Source organism: Scyliorhinus canicula, chromosome 4 (genome assembly GCF_902713615.1).
Source record: "Scyliorhinus canicula chromosome 4, sScyCan1.1, whole genome shotgun sequence".
Lineage (NCBI taxonomy): Eukaryota > Metazoa > Chordata > Chondrichthyes > Carcharhiniformes > Scyliorhinidae > Scyliorhinus > Scyliorhinus canicula.
The window spans coordinates 6,505,768-6,527,270 of NC_052149.1; the positions used below are offsets into that span (position 1 = coordinate 6,505,768).

General features: G+C 48.0%; 1 protein-coding gene across 1 annotated transcript in view; it reads left to right on the forward strand.

The window, feature by feature from the left end:
- Positions 1–21,503, forward strand: part of LOC119964113 (atrial natriuretic peptide receptor 2-like) — a 126,711-nt gene that overhangs the window by 80,947 nt on the left and 24,261 nt on the right. Inside the window, exons 21-22 of the mRNA XM_038793419.1 lie at positions 12,130–12,282; positions 13,800–13,898. Of these exons, the coding sequence (XP_038649347.1) occupies positions 12,130–12,282; positions 13,800–13,898 (252 nt within the window). The remainder of the gene's footprint in view (positions 1–12,129; positions 12,283–13,799; positions 13,899–21,503) is intronic.

Genomic DNA, 21,503 nt, shown 5'->3' on the forward strand with positions numbered 1-21,503 from the left:
CGAGGGTCCGCGCAACACGGCGGGCCGGCGAGGAAGAACGTAGGCCCCCCGGATCGCGCACGCCTGCCGATCGGTGACCCTTGATCGCGGGCCTGGCCATCGTGGAGGCCCACCCAGAGTCTGATGCCCCCGCCCCTCCCCCACCAGGATGGCCACTGCGGCCCCGGGTCCAAGCTGCCGCCGGGTGGAACCGTGCTAGAACCACGCCAGTGGGAACTCGGCTGGTCGACCACGGAGAATGGCCGGGGGGGCCTCATTCAACGGCCCCTGACTGGCGCCACGGCGACTGCACGTGCGCGGGTGGCGGCAATTCTCCGGTCGCCGGAGAAACGCGTCCCAGTGTCAGACCGGCGTCGTGGGCCGTCTCAGTGTCAACTCCAATTCTCCAAGCCGGTGCAGACTCGGAGAATCCTGGCCTATTTCCCTACTAATATTCATCTCTTTCAGTTCCTCCCTCTCACTAAACCCTGTATTCACCAACATTTCTGGTATCTTTATTTGTATCCTCAGTTGTGAAGTCAGAGCCAAAGTATGTATTTAGTTGCTCAGCCATTTCTTTGACCCCCATTATAAATTCCCCTGTTTCTGAATGTAAGGGGCCTACATTTGTCTTCACCAATTATTTTTCTTTTCCCGTACCTATAGAAATGTTTACAGTCAGTTCATATGTTCTCTGCAAGCTTACTCTCGTACTCAATTTTCCCCTTCTTAATCAAACCTTTGGTCCTACTTTTCTCAATTCGAAAGTGCTCCCAATCCTCGGACCTGTAGTTTTTCTTGTCAATTTGTATGTTTCTTCCGAGGATCGAATACTATCTCTAATTTCCCTTGTAAGCCATGAAGTGGCCACCTTTCCCATTTTACTTTTGTGCCAGACAGAAATAAACAATTATTGCAGTTCCTCCATGCGCTCTTTGAATGTTTGCCGTTGCCTATCCACTGTCATCCCTTTGAGTAACATTCCCCAATTGATCAAAGCCAACTCACGCCTTATGTCATTGTAGTTTCCTTTATTAAGATTCAGGACCCTAATCTCAGAACCAACTACTTAACTCTCCATCCTGATGAAAATTCTATCATATTATGGTCGCTCATCCCCAAGGGGTCTCGGAAAACTAGATTGCCAATGATTCTGTTCTCATTACACAGTACCCAGTCTAGGATGGCCCGTTGGCTCCTCAACATATTGATCCAGAAACCCATCCATATACACTCCAGGAATTCCTTCTCTACATATTGTTACCTTTGATTTTCCCAATCTATAGGCAGATTAAAATCACCCATAATTACAGCTGTTCCATTATCACATGCGTCTCTAATTTCCTGTTTAATGCCATTCCCAACATTACCAATACAGTTTGGGGATATTTATACGATGCCCATTAATGTTTTTTGCAGGGCAGCACGGTGGCACAGTGGTTAGCATTGCTGCCTACGGCGCTGAGGACCTGGGTTCGAATCCTGGCCCTGGGTCACTGTCCGTGAGGAGTTTGCACATTCTCCCCGTGTCTGCGTGGGTTTCGCCCCCACAACCCAAAGATGTGCAGGTTAGGTGGATTGGCCACGTTAAATTGCCCCTTAATTGGAAAAAATAATTGGGTACTCTAAATTTATAAAAAAAAAATTAATGTTTTTTGCCCCTTGGTGTTTCTCAGCTCTATCCATACAGATTCCACATTGTCGGAGCTAATAATAATAACAGCCTTTTATTGTCATAAGTGTGAAGTTACTGTGAAACGGCCCTCGTCGCCACATTCCGGCGCCTGTTCAGGTAAGCTGGTACAGGAGTTGAACCTGCACTGCTGGCCTTGTTCTGCATTGCAAACCAGCTGTCTAGCCCACTGAGCTAAACCAGCCCATCATTCCACACTATTGTGTTAATTTCCTCTTTAATCTGCAATCCAATTGCACCGCCTTTTACATTTTGTCTGTCCTTCCTAAATACTGAATACCCCTGGACTTAGCACTCCTGTGAAACAATTCAGGATGCTTTACTATGTCAAAGTTGCAAGTTGTTATTATTGGGACACAGATTCACCTTAAGTCTATTTGCCGTATATTGCATCTCCTGAATGGAAAAATTATCCCACCAGCCTCCGTATGCAAAGCACAATCCTCCGCCATTTTCGCCAACTCCAGCGTGATGCCACCACCAAACACATCTTCCCTTCACTCCCTCTGTCAGCATTCCACAGACACTGTTCCCTCCGAGACAATCTAGTCCACTCCTCCACCATACCCAGTACCCCTCCCATCACCCATGGCACCTTCCCATGCAATCACAGAAGGTGTAACACCTGCGCCTTTACCTCTTCCATGCTTCACATCCCAGGCCCAAAACACTCATTCCAGGTAAGCAGCGTTTCACTTGCACCTCTTTCAATCTGGTCTATTGTATTCGCTGCTCCCAATGTGGTCTCCTCTATATCGGAGAGCCCAAACGCAGACTGGGTGATCGCTTTGTTGAGCATCTTCGGTCTGAGCGCATTCAGGACCCTGACCTTCCTATTGATTGCCATTTTAACAAAAGACCCTGCTCCCATGCCCACATGTCTGTTCTTGGCCTGCTGCAATGTTCCAGTGAAGCGCAACGCAAACTGGAGGAACAACATCTCATCTTCCTGTTAGGCACACTACAGCCTTCCGGCCTGAACATCGAATTCAACAACTTCAGATGATCAGACCCACCTCGACCCGTTTGTTTTCATTTCATTTTAACTGCCTTTTACCATTTCTTTCTTTCTTAATATACATTTAATTCCCCCCCCCCCCCAATCTTATCCACCTTTCCTGCACCTTTCTCCTCTTTGCTTCCCCCTTCCCTTCCCCCCACACATCCTCTGATGTTAGTTTCCCTGCTGTTTGACCTTTTACATCTTTTGTCCTCTCTGGGGACAACCATTAACACTCTTTCCTCTTAGTATCTGTGGCCATTAGCACCCGGTTTCCCTGGGTTTCAGTGGCTATGACTCATCTTTCATTCTCACTCCTCGTATAAATATTTCCCACTCTCTCTGTCTGTTAGCTTTGAAAAAGAGTCATCGGACTCGAAATGTTAGCTCTTTTCTCTCCCGACAGATGCTGCCAGACCTGCTGAGATTTTCCAGCATTTTCCCTTTCGTTTCAGATTCCAGCATCTGCAATAATATGCTTTTATCCAGTGGAAAAATTATTGATAGCTTTGAGACTGGAGTGATAGATTATCCAAAGGCTTCCTGCTCAGATGTTGCCCAACATAAGCTTTGGGCTTCTCTTTCTGATTGTCAGAACGTGACTGCGAGTTCCTCCACTTTAACAAGGCCTCTGTTAGTGGGTGCACGGTAGCACAATGGGTAGCACTGTTGCTTCACAGCGCCAGGGACCTGGGTTCGATTCCCGGCTTGGGACAATGTCTGGGATGCGGAGTCTGCACATTCTCCCTGAGTCAAATTGGGGAGAAGTGGGTCAGTTACGTCGATAGCCGTGTAACATAGATAGCATAGAAATTACAGTGTGGAAGGAGGCTATTTGGCTTACCGGTTCTGCACCAGCCCTTGATAAGAGCACCCTGCTTATGCCCACACCTGTACCCCATCCCTGTAACCCCACCTAACCTTTTTGGACCTAAGGGCAATAATTTATCATGGCCAATCCACCTAACCTGTACATCTTTGGACTGTGGGAGGAAACCAGAGCACCCGGAGGAATCCCACGCCGACACTTCTCCCCAATTTGGAATAAAGTCAACAATAGAGGAAGGTGTTGCTTTGAAGTCAGACTTCTGTGTCCTCGAAATGTTGGGATCATCAAGTTTAATTCAATGCTCTTATTCAGCGTACACGTACTCTGTACTACCCAAGATGTCACAGTTTGGATCGAGGATTCATTCGCCAGTGAGACAAGCATTGCTAAGAACAGTCCTAGCAAAACCTCCAGTTCTGCACTCTCACCAGGGAACAAATCCCAAAGAAACAGCATGTTGAGGAGCACTGTAACATTGAGGCTCCATCTCTGACCCACGCAGCCTCTCAGCATGAATTTACTCCCTAGTCTCATTTATAAAACGTATAGAATCCTTTCAATGCAGAAGGAGGCCATTTCTTTGAGGTTGCAGGGGACTTCCTGGAGGGATAGAATTGAAAAGTGGGAAGTCATGGAAACATTGCCTGGAGCTTGGATTAGACACAATTGGAGCATAGTGTTGGCCTTCCAATTAGAAAAAGAATATAGAGGGATTGTCAAAGAGTGCAAAAATATATTTCACATATCTGAGTGGTATTTAATGCAGGTGACAGGAGTCTCACCAATTCAAGGTGGGAAAGTCCCCGTTGTCTCTTTTTGGGTAGGATGCCATGTTTAGTGCAAATTAGGCACTTAAATGGGTTGTGAGAAGGGGTGGAATCCAACCCGAAAGAGCCGCCAATCAATCAGAGACTGGCAGCTCCTTGTTGTTCAGCAGTGTCACTGGGAGACAGTGGCTCCTGCCGGTACTGCACCCACTCGAGGCTGAGGACTGTCAGTGACTCGAGCCACAGGTGTGTGATGGCGGGAGGGGATTACTGGGAGGGGCAGTGCTGGATGGGGAAAGGAGTCGGCAACAAGGGCTCCCTGAGGGTGCCGGGCCGGAGAATCAACGCAACAGCGCCACGAAGCCCCAACGCTGCCGCGCGATTCTCCGAGGTGCAGAGAACCGCCGTCATTTGCGCCGGCTCGTTTGACGTGGCGCTGGCCGCGGGCCGCTGGAATCGGTGGGGCCTCTCCGGCCTGGATGGGCCGAGCGGCCGTGTGGATATGGCAGAGACCCGCCGGCGCTGTTCACCCCTGGTCGCTGCCGGCGGGAACTCTGCGCGAAGGGTCGGGGGGGGCGGCCTGTGGGGCGGGGAAAAGCGCTCCTTCCGGGGGGGGGGAGGGGGGGGGGCCAGATGGGGTCTGGCCCGCCATTGGGGCTCACCTATCGGCGGGCCGGCTTTTCCCCCCCACCGCGCCTACTTTGTTGTGCGGTCGACCTCTGAACCCTGATGCCATGTTGAGTTGGGGTTGGCGCGCTGAAGAAGTCCCACGCGCATGCGCGGGTTGGCGCGGTGCCGGGAAGGGAAGCTGGAGCGGCGTGAACCGCTCCAGCGCCGTGCTGGCCCCCCTGTGGGGGACAGAATCGGTCGTCCCCATGCCTGTTTCGCGCCATCGTGAAACGCGATGACGTTCACGACGGCGCAAACACTTGGGCTCCATTTTGGAGAATCGTCCCCAGTATGTCCCACAATGAAGGATACCACCCCTCTCCCATCCCAGAAGTAAAACACCAGAGTTTTCTTTTCAACTGCCCTCCCTGGATGGGGAGCCCTCGCCAACCACTGATTTAATCGCAACAGCACTAGGATAAGGCCCTTAACTGGGCATTAATTGCATCCTCCAGGGCCTCAAGTGGAGGCAGGGCTGGAATGATATCCCTGGCGATCTTTACCTTGGATTTAATCAAGACAGAGGTGATGGAGTCCTCACCCCATGCCCCCCTGCTAGACTAAACACCACCGTAACTAAGCACGCCACAGGGGAGGGCAGCAAATTCTGCCCGATGATGCCAGAACTGCGAGGATGCAGCTATCAGGAAATGTTGAATAGGAATTATCTCCTGAAAATACAGAGGCTCAAAACAGACTGGATCAGGTGTTATGGGGAGAAGGCAGGGGAATGGGGATGAGGAAATATCAGCCATGATTGAATGGCGGAGCAGAATCGATGGGCTGAGTGGCCTAATTCTGCTCCTGCGTCTTATGGTCTTATGGATAAAGGCCTATCAAGTGATTCGCGTGTTGAATAGATAGACATGAAGAAAATGTTTCCACTTATTGGGGGAAAATTTAGAAGCCATTTTAAAAAAGAATTGTTCCCAATAAATCCAATCTGGGAATTCAGGGTCTTTACCCAGAGAGTGGTGAGAATGTCAAACTCGTAGCCACAGGAGAATAAAATCGATACATTTGAGCGGAAGCTGGTTAAACTCAAGGGACAAAGCAGAAATATATGCTATTGGCCGCTATAAGGTGGGACGGAAGGCGGCTCATGTGGAGCCTAAAACCCAGCATGGATCATTTGGGTCAAATGGCCTGTTTCTAAGCTGTAGACTCATTGTAATTTGTGCCATGAGGAACAGTATGTGTGTCTTACAGATGCCTGGAGGACTGCAGGACAATGCACAGATTCTTGTGATAAAGACTAGATTATTCTGGACTGAGACTCAATTTACTGTTATCTTTGGCCTCTGGCTGTTTGGCTTTGAGCCAGGAGGAATGTTTTTTAAATAAACGACCATTCTTTGCGTGGCGTCTTTGCATTATAAATTATCTCTGGGAAGTACAAGGGCAGCTCTGAAATAGAATGGTTAACCTATGTGACACCACTTGCTCTTGTTGGGCTGACTATATTATATGAACCCAATTTCATACATATTACATTTTAGTTCACAAAGAACACAGTGACAGATATAAGAATTCGAGCTATTTCAGGCTAACAATATCGCGAGTGTTTATTGCAGGGTCCGCAACAAAAATGATTCCTCCCAAATGGCTAAGGGTATTTCTGCTTCTCCATGTTAATAATAACATTTAATGATCCTGTATGGGGCTCTGTGTTGCTTGCCAGATGTGAAGGGAACAATTAAAATGCCAGGGCAACGTTCTCTTTTGCAAATTGACAAACGTCCTTACTGTATCCAAACCCAGAAAATATCTGGTCACCATGAATGCATGACATGAAATTAAAGTCACGACTATTTTTTAATGGAAATGAGAGTTGGCGTTTAGTTTCTTTTAAAGAAGGACAAATTTAAGGGCTGCTTTGTTGATGGGATAAGTATGTTAATTTCTCATCTCATCAATCATTTTCAATATGCACTTGAATGTTTTAAATATACTGAGTAATTTTCCTGCTTAGTTTCAATCAGCAAAGAAGGCTGAAACAGTTGCTGTTACAATTGGGATGGGGGTAGTGTGTGTATTATCTAGCCCCATCACTCCGCTGGTCGCACTATTGATTTAACAGTTCCATTTCCTTATCAGGATGTTTGTCTAATTTCTGTGGTACCCAGAATAAAATAGACTAAATAATAACCTGGCCTCTTTCAATAAACACAAGATTCTTTTTATTAGGAAACAAAACTTTTTAACCATGTTGCAAGAACTGGTTATAAACAATCTACCTCTTCCTAAAAATCCCCCCCAGCACACACGCATGCTTATACAAACAAAGGACAAACAAATACGGGATTCTCCGATAATGGGGCTAAGTGTTGACGCCGTCGTAAACGCGTTTTATGACTGCGTCTTCTGGCCGCTAGAAAAAGCGATCCTGCGCCGCACAGGGGCCAGCACGGCACTGGAGCGCTTCACGCAGCTCTAGCTGCCGATGTGTGCCTCAGCACGGCCAGCACGGGTCCATGCATGCACGCTATGGCTGGCACGGTTCCGCGCATGCGAGTGGGTCGCTGGCACCCGGGCAACATGGCGGAGCCCTACAGGGCCCGGTGCGGACGAATGTAGCTCCCCCCCCCGGAATTAGCCCGCCGCCGATCGGTAGCCCCCATGGAGGCCCCCCCCCCGCAGTCGGATCCCCCCTCCCCCCACCAGGGCAGTCCCCCACAAGCCAGAACACCAAGGTCCCGCCAGGTAGGACCGCACACTAACGACGCCAGCGGGACTCGGCCGAACTCTGCGGCATTTGGCCTGTCGATCGCGGGGGGGGGGATGCGTTGAGTAGCCCTCGACCAGCATTGTGGTCGATCGCGCCGTCCGCCATTGGTGGCGATTCTTCTCCGGTCGCTGTAGAATCGGCGGCCCCGGCGTCTGGAGCGGCGTCACGGGATCCGCGCCCCTCCCCCCCCCCCCCCCCCCCCCCCCCCCTGCGAATCTCCCACCCGGCACGGGATCAGAGAATCCTCCCAGCGTCTCTCTACAACGATGGGCTTTAGAATTTGCCATTAGAAAAAAAAGGATGAAGCTTGCATAGTACTGGTGCTGTTGATCTGGAGTTCCCTCATGTGAAGACATTTCAATGATCCTGGAACTTTGGAGTAGAGGAGAACAGAGGGCTGGATTAATTCTTCTTGCCTCGGCTTTGCAGGTGGTCCACATGCAGACGAGTTGCACTCAGATGAAGATTCTCTGGCAACAGCTTGAGAACCAGACAAATTTCAAGTAAGGCAGAGAGAGAGAGAGCCTGGTAGGGTAGCCCTCCTTTCTCAGCTTATTCCATAGCAAGACAGTCTTTGGCCAAAGTTAAAAAGTCTCTCAACAAAGACTCCACTCAGACTGCATTAATGCATCTTCCTCATTTAATCTATTGAAGGAAGCACACACTAATTCTTCCCACTGAAATGTTAAGGTCTCACAGATATGCAAACAGAGGTGTGCATTAATATAGAACCTTATCACATCTTTTGGAAATGGCCTAAGGTGCTTCAGGTGCACAGAATAATGGCAAATGCAGCAGTTATTTTATTGCACAGATCCCAGAAGCAGAAAGGATTTGAGCGATCAATCTGTTCTATTGGTGCTGGTTGAGGAAGGAATATTGGGCCAGGGTGTCAAGAGATTACTCTCCTCCCCTTCGGATCTTAAATATTAATTTTAGTTTGTTCTTAAGGGCAGCACGGTAGCATTGTGGATAGCACAATTGCTTCACAGCTCTAGGGTCCCAGGTTCGATTCCGGCTTGGGTCACTGTCTGTGCGGAGTCTGCACGTTCTCCCCGTGTGTGCGTGGGTTTCCTCCAGGTGCTCCGGTTTCCTCCCACAGTCCAAAGATGTGCAGGTTAGGTGGATTGGCCATGCTAAATTGCCCTTAGTGTCCAAAAATGCCCTTGGTGTTGGGTGGGGTTATTGGGTTACGGGGATAGGGTGGAGGTGTTGACCTTGAGTAGGGTGCTCTTTCCAAGGGCCGGTGCAGACTCGATGGGCCGAATGGCCTCCTGCTGCACTGTAAATTCTATGATAATCTATGATTAATCTAGGACAAAAGTCCGGCACAACATTGTGGGGCGAAGGGCCTGTTCTGTGCTGTATTTTTCTATGTTCTATGTTCTATATTCTATGTTCTATGTTCTAATATCCAGCTGAACTGCTGTGACAGACAGGAGTCTCAGGTTAGCATTTCTTGTGAAGGGAGGGAGTGCTGGCACTCCATGTCACTTCCATGCCAGCACTCCCTCAGCTGGACTGTCGGTCTGGAATAGGTGTGCATTTCTTGGGGCCCAAACACACCACCTTCTGAAAATGAAAATCGTTTATTGTTACGAGTAGGCTTCAAATGAAGTTACTGTGAAAAGCCCGTAGTCGCCACATTCCTGTTCGGGGAGGCTGTTACGGGAATCGAACCGTGCTGCTGGCTTGCCTTGGTCTGCTTTCAAAGCCAGCGATTTGCCCTGTGAGCTAAACAGCCCCTGATGTTCTGAACGGAACATCAGAATGCTACCAATGGAAAAAGATTGAGTCAATCCGATGCCAAGTCAATTTAATGTGTGCAGCACATGTAAATATCTGTCATGTGTCACTTTATCAAGGCGCCTCTGACTGAGATGCCAGTTGAATGGAATTGTGCTGCATTAGGGGCAATATAGGGCTGGCTGTCCATCCTCTGCAGGAGCTAATTACACACAGGACGACTGCAATGCTACCATTGCACAACCATAACCATATTCCCCCTTAGACAGGGGCTTTCTACAGGACAATAAGCCAATAAGGAATAATAATAATTATCGCTTATTGTCACAAGTAGGCTTCAAAGAAGTTACTGTGAAAAGCCCCTAGTCGCCATATTCCGGTGCCTGTTCTGGGAGGCTGGTACGGGAATTGAACCCGTGCTGCTGACCTTGTTCTGCATTACAAACCAGCTGTTTAGCCCGCTGTGTTAAACCAGCCCCTATATAATATATATTGAATATAAATTGACTGTGATGCCATGGGGAGGTGACCGAGCATTTGAGTGTTGTAAATATACTGAGTGATTTCCCAGCTATCTCTCTCTGTTTTTCAGTTCAGCTGAAAAGACTAATGGAAACATAGAACTGCTACTGTTCTGCTGTATTGAACTTGTGAAATCATGAGCGCGATTTAGTGGGGGAAAACAGACTCCCGTGTTGGGCGTGTTTAGCTGTGTGTTTCCCAGTGCTTGCAGTGTCGAGAGTGACCCCGCTATTAAACAGAACTCTGCTTCTTTCTTGACCCTTGCCTCGCCTAGGCCACACTTAGACCCCTGTCCTGCACTAACAAGCTCAGCTTGCTAGTGCAGGACGAGATTGGGGTGCCATCTTTAGATGGTGTCCGATCTCTCGGCCCCAACCATGGTCTCCAGGCACACCAACCCTTAAGGGCTGGGCACCCCCAGGCCCGCTCCTGGCACGGGCAAGATGCAATGTTGGCAGAGCCAACCTGACGTCCTGACCATGCCCCTACCAGCCTGACAGTGCCACCTGGGTGCCCTGCCATTGGCAGTTTGGTACCCGAGTGGCACACAGGTGACACTGCCAGGGTGCCAGGCTGGCAGTGCCAAGGTGCCAGGGTACCAGCCGGCCCAGTGCCCGATCGCCTGGGAGAACCTCCAAGTGTCATTAAACTTCATCCATGTTTATGGAAACCGGTGCTAAACAGCGCCATGGAGAGGTCTTTGAGGTGAGGACACTCAATCCCGTGCCTTGGGTAACCCCTGCACAGACATATTCAAGAGAACCTAACTGCCCGCACGGGATTTACCGGCCTTGACGTGTCACCAAGTGGGGCGTGACGAGGCCGGTAGATGGGGCCCTTATCTGTCGATCACTGATAGGGGGCCACTCGAGAAGCTTGACACAATCCGAGAAAAGCAGGTTGCTTGATTGGCACCCCACCTACACCTTAAGTATTCGCGCCCCCCTCCATCACCGGCATGCAGTAACCTCGACAAGATGCACTGCAGCAACTCACCCAGGCTCCTTTGACAGCAGCTTCGAAACCCGCAATCTGTACCGTCTGGTAGGACACAGACAGCAGATACCCGAGAACAGCACCACCTGAATGTTCTCACACACCACCCTGACTTTGGACTATATTGTCGTTCCTTCACTGTCGCTGGGTCAAAATCCTGGAACTGCCCCCTCCCAACAGCACTTTGGGTGTACCTACAGCCACATGGACAGGACACAGGACATTGACGGGCAGGAAAAGACCAGCCACATACTCATGATGAGCATACTAGTGGTGCTCTCCCACATAACCAATGGTTCCAGAAGTTTCTATACTTGGCAATGAATGGTGGTAGGGACAGAGACGACCTTATTCCCGGCAGGTTTTTAGGGCCATTATTTTGAAGATCACTGGGAATCCGCCCTCCACCTCCATGGTTTTATTTGTTCCTCTTGATCATTGTGAGAAAAACCTGATAAATGCCAGAAAGAAAAAGGGATTATTTTTATATCACAAAAGAATGTTTCAGGTAGATAACCCAAAACCGGAACAAAATAAGATGAATTGATATGCCACCTCGTTAATCTGCAGGACCTCTCCAGGTGTTTTCAGCGCAATTTGTTTTTGAAGGGCAGTCAGTATTGCAATGCAGCCGTATCCAGCAGTCAATCTGTCCACAGCAAGGTCCCACAAATGACAGGTGTGTTAACCCATCTGTTAATCCCTTTATCGTGGAGGCCAATCGAGCAATGAGCCTCTAACCTCGGATTTGACCTCCAACCCTCCGAGATCTCGGAGGTCCAACAACTCTGGTCACTAGAGCAGCTCGCACTTCCTTCTCTCCTCATTGGCTGCCAGGCCTCAGCTGTCTGGGTCCTAACTTTGGAATTTGCTCCCTCAATATTTTATCTTTCTCCTCCTTCAACACTCTTTAATATATACCTCTTGGTTCGAGTGCTTGTCGTAGCTCCCTATGTGGCTTGGATTTGTTTGATAATCTTTATGAAGTGCCCTGGGAAGTTTCATGACAGTAAAGGCACTTTACAATACAAGTTGCTTGTTGTAACACTTTATAAGATGTGCGAGTGTCTTCTTAGCTGCTGGTTGCATTAAACAAAGAAAACCTGCAAAAATGCAAAAGGGAGGCTATTAAACACTGAGTGGTCCATTCTGCTGATGCTGTCTCCTGTTTCTTCTCTCCCCCCCCCTCCCCCTCCACAGATATGGTGGTGTCTGGGGTTCCCAAGGAGAATGGCATAAACCATGTGGCCGAGATTGCAAGCATGGCACTGGATTTAGTTGCGGTCTGCTCCTCATTCATAATCCCGCACAAACCAGATGTCAGGCTGAAAATCAGAGCAGGCGTTCACTCAGGTAAATCAATTTTTGTTTTTCGGATGCCAAAGAACTGACCAAATGAAAAGCTCGCCAAATGGAAGCAGTTCAAAGACTCTGTCGACAATTATTCAGCATCACTGATTCGCCCCTCTCCTCCTGCCTTTTGGAAAGATATCTATTTGATGGTTACATTGTGGCTTCTCATTCTACATGAACATTCTTCACGCCTGAGACCAGTTAGTGAACATTGGCAGCTTAATGAATTGCAAGCGACCATCGCAGTCGACTGTAATCCCCGACATTGAGTTCCTCTTGTCCAGCCCCCACTTCATTTGCTCTCCCTTTAGTAGCCTTTTCCAGGCACTGAAATACCCTGCCCTTGGGTATCTCTGCTTCTCAACCTCTCTTCAAAAACCTACTTCTTCAACCAAGCCTTTTACTTCCCCAAACTAATATATTTGGCTTGATGTCAAATAAAGCATTTTGGATATTTTATTCTGTGAAAGGCACAATTTCTTCCTTTTATTCTTTCACGTGATGTGAGCATCACTGACAAGGCCAGCATTTGCTTCCCATTCCCATTTGCCCTTGAACTTGGCCATTTCCATTTCAGAGGGCAGTTAAGGGTCAGCCCCATTGCTGTGCATCTGGGGGCACATGTAGGCCGGAGCAGGGAAGGTCGGCAGATTTCCTTTCCTAGAGGGCATTAGTGAACATGATGGGTTTTTACAACAGTTGATGATAGATTCACGGTCGCCATGACTGATGTTCGCTTTCAATTCCAGATATTGTGAATTGAAATTGAATGCCACCAGCTGCAATACTGGGACCCCAAGTTTACCAGTGACAATACTTCTACACCAACCACCCCCCCCCCCCCCCCAACCCCATGTAAACAAAAATTATCTTTCTCATCATCACCCAACATCCATATACACTTTCCAGCAGTGTGGCCAGTGAGTTAAAACTGTAAAATACTTAGGGGCAGCAAGGTAGCACAGTGGTTAGCACAGTTGCTTCACAGCTCCAGGGTCCCAGGTTCGATTCCCGGCTTGGGTCACTGTCTGTGTGGATTTTGCACATTCTCTGTGTGGGTTTCCTCCGGGTGCTCCGGTTTCCTCCCACAGTCCAAAGATCCGCAGGTTAGGTGGATTGGCCATGCTAAATTGTCCTTAGCGTCCAAAGGATAGTTGGGGTTACTGGGTTACGGGGATAGGGTAGAGGCATGGGTTTAGATAGGGTGCTATTTCTAAGGGCCGTTGCAGGCTCGATGGGCTGAATGGCCTCCTTCTGTACTGTAAATTCGATGATTCTATGACTTTATTCCTTTCTCTGCCCTATTTGGTTGAAGGCAGTTGTGATGTTTCCGTTGGTGTACAGAATCTGTCCAGGCCAAACATCTACCCTGATACCTTCTGGTCAGAATGGTTCATTGCCTTCCACAAATGTGGCATCCCGTCCACCTGTGATGCAGTCTGCTATTGGAGGGACTGAAAATTCCCGGTCCAGCTGTCTGAAAGTGTAATTGTGTTTTTTTGTCTTAACCTTGAAAGGTCCGGTAGTGGCTGGCGTGGTTGGAACCAAAATGCCTCGCTACTGTTTATTTGGAGATACAGTGAACACTGCATCAAGGATGGAATCAACAAGTGAGGGTAAGTAAACCATCAAATCACTTATTCATTCGCTGTGTTAGGCTATGTGACTGCGACTGTGATCAACTATCGCTTCTCATTCCCCTTGATCTGCCTGAAACATTTGACATGGTTAACCACACCCTCCTCCTCTAATGTCTGGATTCCAATGACCAGCTGGGTGTGGACTGAACTCGCTTGTCCCATTCTTATCGATCGAATCGAAGTTGGGAAATCTGCAATGGTTTTTCATCCCATTCCCACACCATTAAGTCTGGAGTCCCCCAAGGATCTATCCTTTGCCCCCCTTCTATTGCTCACATACCTGCTGTCACCCAGCAACCTTATGCAAAAACGAATCAGGTTTCACATTTATGCTGATCTCACCACTGATTTGATCAAGGTCTTCACTTTCTGATTTTTCACATTGCCAATCCAATCACGATGAGCAGAATTTTTCTCTAATGAAATCTTGTGAAGACTGAAGCCACTGTCTTCATTCTCCATGTCAAATCCCGTTCCCGAGTTATCAGCTCCACCTATCTCCCCGGGACACAATCTGAGGCTGGCCCAGATTAATTGCAGATTTGGCCATGAGTCCAGTTTTCAAGTCCACGTTGGCTCCGATTACCAACCCCACCCACTACCACCTCCATTGACTCACCTGTCTCCACCTCTGACTCAGTGCATCTTCCGCTGAAACCCTCATCCATGCCTCTATTTCTACAGGTGGGCCATCCCCCCATCTTCCACTCTCCATCAACTAGAACTCATCCAAAACTCTGCTGCCCAATTGATAACTCGCTGCGTCCCGTTCGCCTATGTTGACTGGCCCACATTGGCTCTCAGTCTTGCACCTCCTCGATTTTTAAAATTGCCATCCGTGTTTTCAAATCCTGCCATGATCTCACTCTTTCCCTATTTTTGTAACCTCCTCCAGTCCTACAACCATCCTAGATTTCTCTTCCAATTCTAGCCTCTTGCTCATCCTGATTTTAGTCCCCCACCATTCACAGTCGGGCCTGGGTCCTATTTTTAAAAGATTTGTTAATGGGATGTGGGCGTCGCTGGCTGGGCTGGCATTTATTGTCCATCCCTGATTTATTGCCCATCCCTGAGGGCATTTAAGGGTCAACCACATTGCTGAGGAGTAGGTCAGGCCAGGTAAGGACGACAGATTTCCGAAAGAACATTAGTGAACCAGATGGGTTTTTACGACAATCGGCAATGGTTTCATGGTTTCAGCATTAGACTTTTAATTCCAGATTTTTATTGATTCAAATTTCACCAACTGCCACGGTGGGATTCGAACCCAGGTCCCCAGAGCATGATTCTGGGTCTCTGGATTACTAGTTAAGCGACAATTTTACTATGCCACTGCCTCCCCATGGGTTAAAGGTATGTTTAGTTATGTTGTTAACATAGACAGGTGAAGTATATTGATTGATTGATTGATATTTATTGTCACATGTACCGAAGTACAGTGAAAAGTATTTTTCTGTGGTCAAGAGAGTGTACACAGTACGTACATAGTAGACAAAAGAATAATCGACAGAGTACATTGACAGTGGTGCATCAACAAATAGTGAATGGTTACAGTGCGAATTGTCATGTGAGAGGATGTTTAACAAATGGGTGTTTATAAATGGGTGTGTATATAAATATCTGTAGTGAGAGTACCTTTAAGAAATGGGTGTTTACTACTGCAGTGATGTCAGAGAGTGGGTGGAGCTGGGCTGTCTGTCAGCTTTTTACTTTTGTTTTTGAGCAGGTGTGTTTTAGTTTTGTTTTCAGTGTTGGAGCTGAAGGCAGACAGAGCAGGTGTACTGCTGTTCTCTCTGCCATCAAAAGACTATCTCTTGATCATTTAGTGAATTCACAATTATAAATGTTTTCAGTAGTGACTTTAACCTGATGTGCTTCTGATAAAGGTTTTGTTTTTAAGTCGCATGTATGTTAAAAGGAAAGCTTAAGGGATTGCGTAGTGTTGTATTCTTTAGGGGTTGTATTTGAATTAATGGTTGCTAAGATGTTCACTGTTTGTTTTAAAAAGGTTAACCTGAGTTCATAGAATAAACATTGTTTTGCTTTAAAAAATACTTTTCCATTTCTGCTGTACCACACCTGTAGAGTGGGCCGTGTGCTCCCCATACCACAATCTATTAAAAGTTGTGGGTCAGGTGAACTCCATGATACACTTTGGGGTTCTCTAAACCCTGGCCCATAACAGGTTATGAAGTGTAAAAGAGTTTTAGTCGGTCAGAACCGATGATAAGAGAGAAAAGAAAGGGGTCTGACTGAGAGAGCTCACAGAGAGTCATTATGTTCCAGCGCCATCTTGAATCAATGGTGCATCATTGTTTAATTACATACTTAGAGTACTTCTAAACTGAGACCTTTTTGAGGGGGTCATCCAGTTGTATCGTTGTCCCCTCTTCCACAGCTATGTTTGTGACCAGGGGCGGGATTCTCCGACACCCCGCCTAGTCGGAGAATCGGCGGGAGTCGGCGTGAATCCCGCCCCCGCCATCCTCCAAATTCTCCGGCACCCCCAAAAATCGGAGAATGGCGAAGACCGGCGCGACTCAATGGGCCCCGGGGCTGCCCGAATTCTCCGGCACGCGATAGGCCAAAGTCCCACCCGTTTTTGCCAGTCCCGCTGGTGTAAATTGGAGTAGGTCCCTTACTGGCGGGACCTGCCGGCGGTGCGGCCTCCGGGGTTCTTGGGGGGGCACGGGGGGATCTGGCCCCGGGAGGTGCTCCATGGTGGCCTGGCCCGCGATTGGGGCCCACCGATTCACCAGTGGGCCTGTGCCGTGGGGGCACTCTATTGTTCTGTACTGGCGGCTGTAGCAGTCCGCCATTGCCGGTGCGGAAACGAAGCCCTCTGCGCATGCGCGGGGATGGTGCTGGTGCTCACTCGCATGCGCCAACTCGCGCCGGCCGGCACGAAGATTCCGCACCTTCGGGCGGCCTGACGCCGGAGTGGTTCACGCCACTCCTCGCCGCCAGGACACCCGCCCCGCCGGGATAGGGAGAATCCAGCCCCTAATCTTTGGATACTTGGGAGCAATTTAGCACAGCCAATCAACCTAAGCTGCACATCTTTGGGAGGAAACCGGAGCACCTGGAGGAAACTCATGTAGACACGGGGAGAACATGCAAAATTCACACAGGCAATCACGCAAGGTGGGAATCAAACCTGGGTCCCTGACGCTGTGAGGCAGCAGTGCTAACCACTGTGCCACCATGCTACCCTGGACTGAGTTTTTAAAGGACGATCCAACAGCTGGATTATCAAGGTCTTGTGGCGCAGTGGGTGGCGGCCTGTCTCTGAACCAGAAGCTTGAGGTTCAAGTCCTACCCCAGGTCTTGATGACCAGGAAGGTGCGTTCACAATGTGGCTAACAGGTTGAGTATCAACCTGCAAATTCTTCCAACATACCAATGGCAAGTGATAAGAGCAGGAGGGACTCCTGGACAACCATGCTTGATGTGGAGCGGAGCCCCTCAAGCTATAGGCCTCTGATGACAGATTCGCAACCTGTCCCAGGGAAATCTCACGATGACGTGGAAAGCAAAACTACAAGTTCTTTGTGAATAAAAACAGAAAATGCTGGAAACCCTCACCAGGTCAGGCAGCAACTGTGGGGAGAAACAGTTAGTGTTTCAAGTCGATGACCCCATTCACCTTCGCCTTGGGTGCCAAATGTTTTAATTCAGATTCTCAAACTGCCATGGTGGCATTTGACCTCATGTTCTATTGGAGCACAAATAGTCCAATAAAGTAGTCACTGCATTGCTGTACCAGTTGATGTTAACCATTGTTTTTCTACTTTTATTGAAGAATAACACTTGAAAATTCTTATATTGTGGAATTTTTACAGAGCAGAAGAAGACCATTTCGCCCATCGAGTCTGTACTAGCTCTCTGAAAGAGCAATTCCCTTAGCCCCATCCCCCACCTTACTCCCGTAACTGCACATTCTTCCTTTTCAGATAACTGTCTAATTAACTTCATTTAATATTGTTTCAAAGCGATCATCTTAAAACTTCATCAATAGCAATACACATGAGCCCCACTTCCCAAACTTCCCCGTCGACCGGATTTCTAGCAGAAAATGGTAAGCATGGCTCATTCAAGCTAGTTCACACTACCAGGTTCTGAAGGACTAGTCTAAGGTTCCTCTCGAGTTAAACTTTAGGACTGCATTTCTGCCATTTTTCTTTGATGTCTGCTTCTTACTGGATTTAACTTCGCTCGCTATTTTATGACCCTTCGGCCATTGAGTAGATTGCTGGGCAATGGTAGATGGGTAGGGATTTATTTCCCGTCAAATTGTACTGTTGCTTCACTTGTTGTTCATCAGGAAACCAGGCCTTTATTGCAAAACCCTTTGATGTCTTGTCCTTTGCAATCTCTATAGTAAAAGGAATTTATTGCCTTAATTCTGCTGCAGTAATTTCCTTCTTTTACACTCCCCGCTGCTGTGATTCAAAGCGTGATTGTAATCTGAGGAGCCTTTTATCTCCATATTGTTTCATTCATGCCAACTGGCTTATTTATTGAAGGACTGATATGTGCCAATCCTTGCAGAGTACAATGTCTTAATGCTGAAATTCACCTTCTCCACTGTTGTCAGTGGGTTTGTAATCAACAGATAGAACTCGCAAGTAAACAGTTTAAACCCATTCTGCCTTCATTAGCCATTCTGTCTTTGTTCTGTATTTAACTAAAGTGCAAACCTAGCTCTGTTCTTGAACTGAAACAAAAGTACTGAATACTGCAAGGAGCCCAGCTGTTCAAGCACCACCTGTAGATAAAGAATCGAAGGTTAGTGAGCTTTAGCCAGCCGCGTTGTGTGGCGTAGGACTGGAGTCACATATACGCCAGATTGTATGAGGACAGCAGGTTTTGTTTTCCAAAGGGACTTGCTGGGCTGTTAAAGGACAATCCAACAGCTGGATTATTGAGGTCTTGTGGAGCAGTGGGTAGCGACCTGCTCCTGAGTCGGAATCTTTCGGTTCGAGTCCTACCTCAGGACTTGGTGACCAGGAAGTTGCATTCACAATGTGGCCAACAGGTTGAGTATCGACCGGCAAATCCTTCCAACAAGGGCAGCACGGTGGCACAGTGATTAGCACTGTGGCTTCACAGCGCCAGGGTCCCAGGTTCGATTCCCGGCTGGGTACCTATCTGTGCGGAGTCTGCACGTTCTCCCTGTGTTTGTGTGGGTTTCCTCTGGGTACTCCGGTTTCCTCCCACTCGGCCTGAAAGATGTGCTGTTCGGTAATTTGGACATGCTGAATTCTCCCTCAGTGTACCCAAACAGACACCGGAACGTGGCGACTAGGGGCTTTTCACAGTAACTTCATTGCAGTGTAAGCCTACTTGTGACAATAAGGATTAGGTGCCAAGAGCAGGAGAGATTCCTGGTCAGCCATGTTTGTTGTGGAGTGGCGCCCCCTGAAGCTATAGGCCTCTGGCGATAGAACAAAGAACAATACAGCACAGGAACAGGCCCTTCGGCCCTCCAAGCCTGTGGCGATCACGTGTCTTATCTAGACCAACCGCTTGAATACTTCTATACCCCGCAGCTTCATATGCCTATCCAGAAAAATCTTAAAGGTCGCTAACGTATCTGCCTCAGCCACCTGACTTGGCAGTGCATTCCAAGCCACCACCATCCTCTGGGTAGAAAACCTCCCCCGCGCATCTCTACAGAGCCTTTCCCCCCTCACCTTGAACGTGTGCCTACTTGTAATTTTAAATTCCGCCTTGGGGAAAAGCCTCCAACTGTTCACCCTATCTGTACCCCTAATAATTTTATAAACTTCTATCAGGTCGTCCCTCAGCCTCCGTCTCTCTAGGGAGAACAATTCCCAGTTTATTCAATCTCTCCTCATTGCTAATACCCTTATAGACGTGATAGCCTTCCCAGGAAAACCTCGCTATGAAAACAAAATGAAGTCTTGTGCTCCATTGGGTTCGAGAAGCAAAACTATAACTTCTTTTGTCATAAATGAATACAGAAAATGCTGGAAACACTCACCAGGTCAGGCAGCATCTGTGGAGAGAAACAGTTAGCATTTCAAGTCTTTGAAACACCAAAGGGAAATAAATATTTTCTTTCGCACCACCCTTTTCCCTTGTGTTGTTTGTGTGTGTGTGTGTGTCCTTGTGTGTAGCGAGAGGGGAAAGGTAGGAAGGGGGATTGGGGAAGAGGTATTGAATAGTCAGTTATATTTTCTCATAGAATCATAGAATTTACACTGCAGAAGGAGGCCATTTGGCCCATCAAGTCTGCACCGGTCCTTGGAAAGAGCACCCTACCTAAGCCCACACCTCCACCCAATCTCCACACCACCACCCTACCTCCGTAACCTCACCTAACCTTTTGTTTTGGACACTAAGGGCAATTTGGCATGGCCAATCTACCCAACCTGCACATCTTTGGACTGTGGGAGGAAACCGGAGCGCCCGGAGGAAACCCACGCACACACGGGGAGAACGTGCAGACTCCTCACAGACAGTGACCCAAGCCGGGAATCAAACCTGGGACCCTGGAGCTGTGAAGCAACTGTGCTAACCATTGTGTTACCGTGCTACCCATGTTTAATTATAATACTGTAGATAATAAAAGTTAGAAACCTAGTAATTGCAGTTTATTTAGGCTCAGTCAAGGACCCTGTGTATTTTAAGTAAAATCTAATTTCACCTGTATTGTGACTCAAGTGGGGCTGAAATTGACAGCGCACCAACCCAGGGGGTCGTGGCAATTTTCTTACATCTTTTATTGAACAAGGGATTTCAATGGAGCAAAGAGGGAGAAAGAGTTTCCACTGAGTGGAGTGTCAGTAATCGGGGAATACAAATCAAAATGGGTCAATAAAGCCAGAGGGAGATGAGAATAAATAGGCTTACTTAGGGAGTTGTTATGAGCTGGACTGCATCGCCTGAAATAAGCAGATTTAAGAGTAATCAAACGAAATTTGGATAAATATTAGAAAAGGGAAGTAAAATGGCAGGGTTATCAGAAAGAGCAGGGTGTAGGGCTAATTGGAAACTGCTTTGAAAGAGTCGGCACCGACATAATGGGCCCAATGGCATCTTTAATTTGCTGTATGATATATTTGGGTCTTTGTTGTAGGGACGTGCACGAGAGATGTTGCATTTGTAATGATGGAACCATCAATTCTATGGACACGTGCTTGTAGGATTAGAATAGCGGTTTTAATATACTTACAACAGAGCCAGCCTGTTAGTCATTGAACTTTCGGTGAACTGGCTGGCTGACTCTGTGGCACGGATCTTTATACAGCAGCTCCAGGGGGAGGAGTTCTGGGCGGAGCCAAGGGGGGAGCCCAGTACAAACTCTCGAGTACTCCCAGAGCTACTTCCCCTGGTGGTCAGGTAGTGCAACTGCACTTACAATATCGGTACATATATATACTGGGAACAGAGTGACATTGGTAACTTATAATACCGTGTGAATCTCATTCACCACATGTAAATATTCATGCAGGTGGGAAACCCTGATATCCTCACATAACATTCTTAGATTCGGAAACAGAGCCAATGCACAAAATATCCCATCCAATTTGTACGAATCAGGCTCCCCATCAG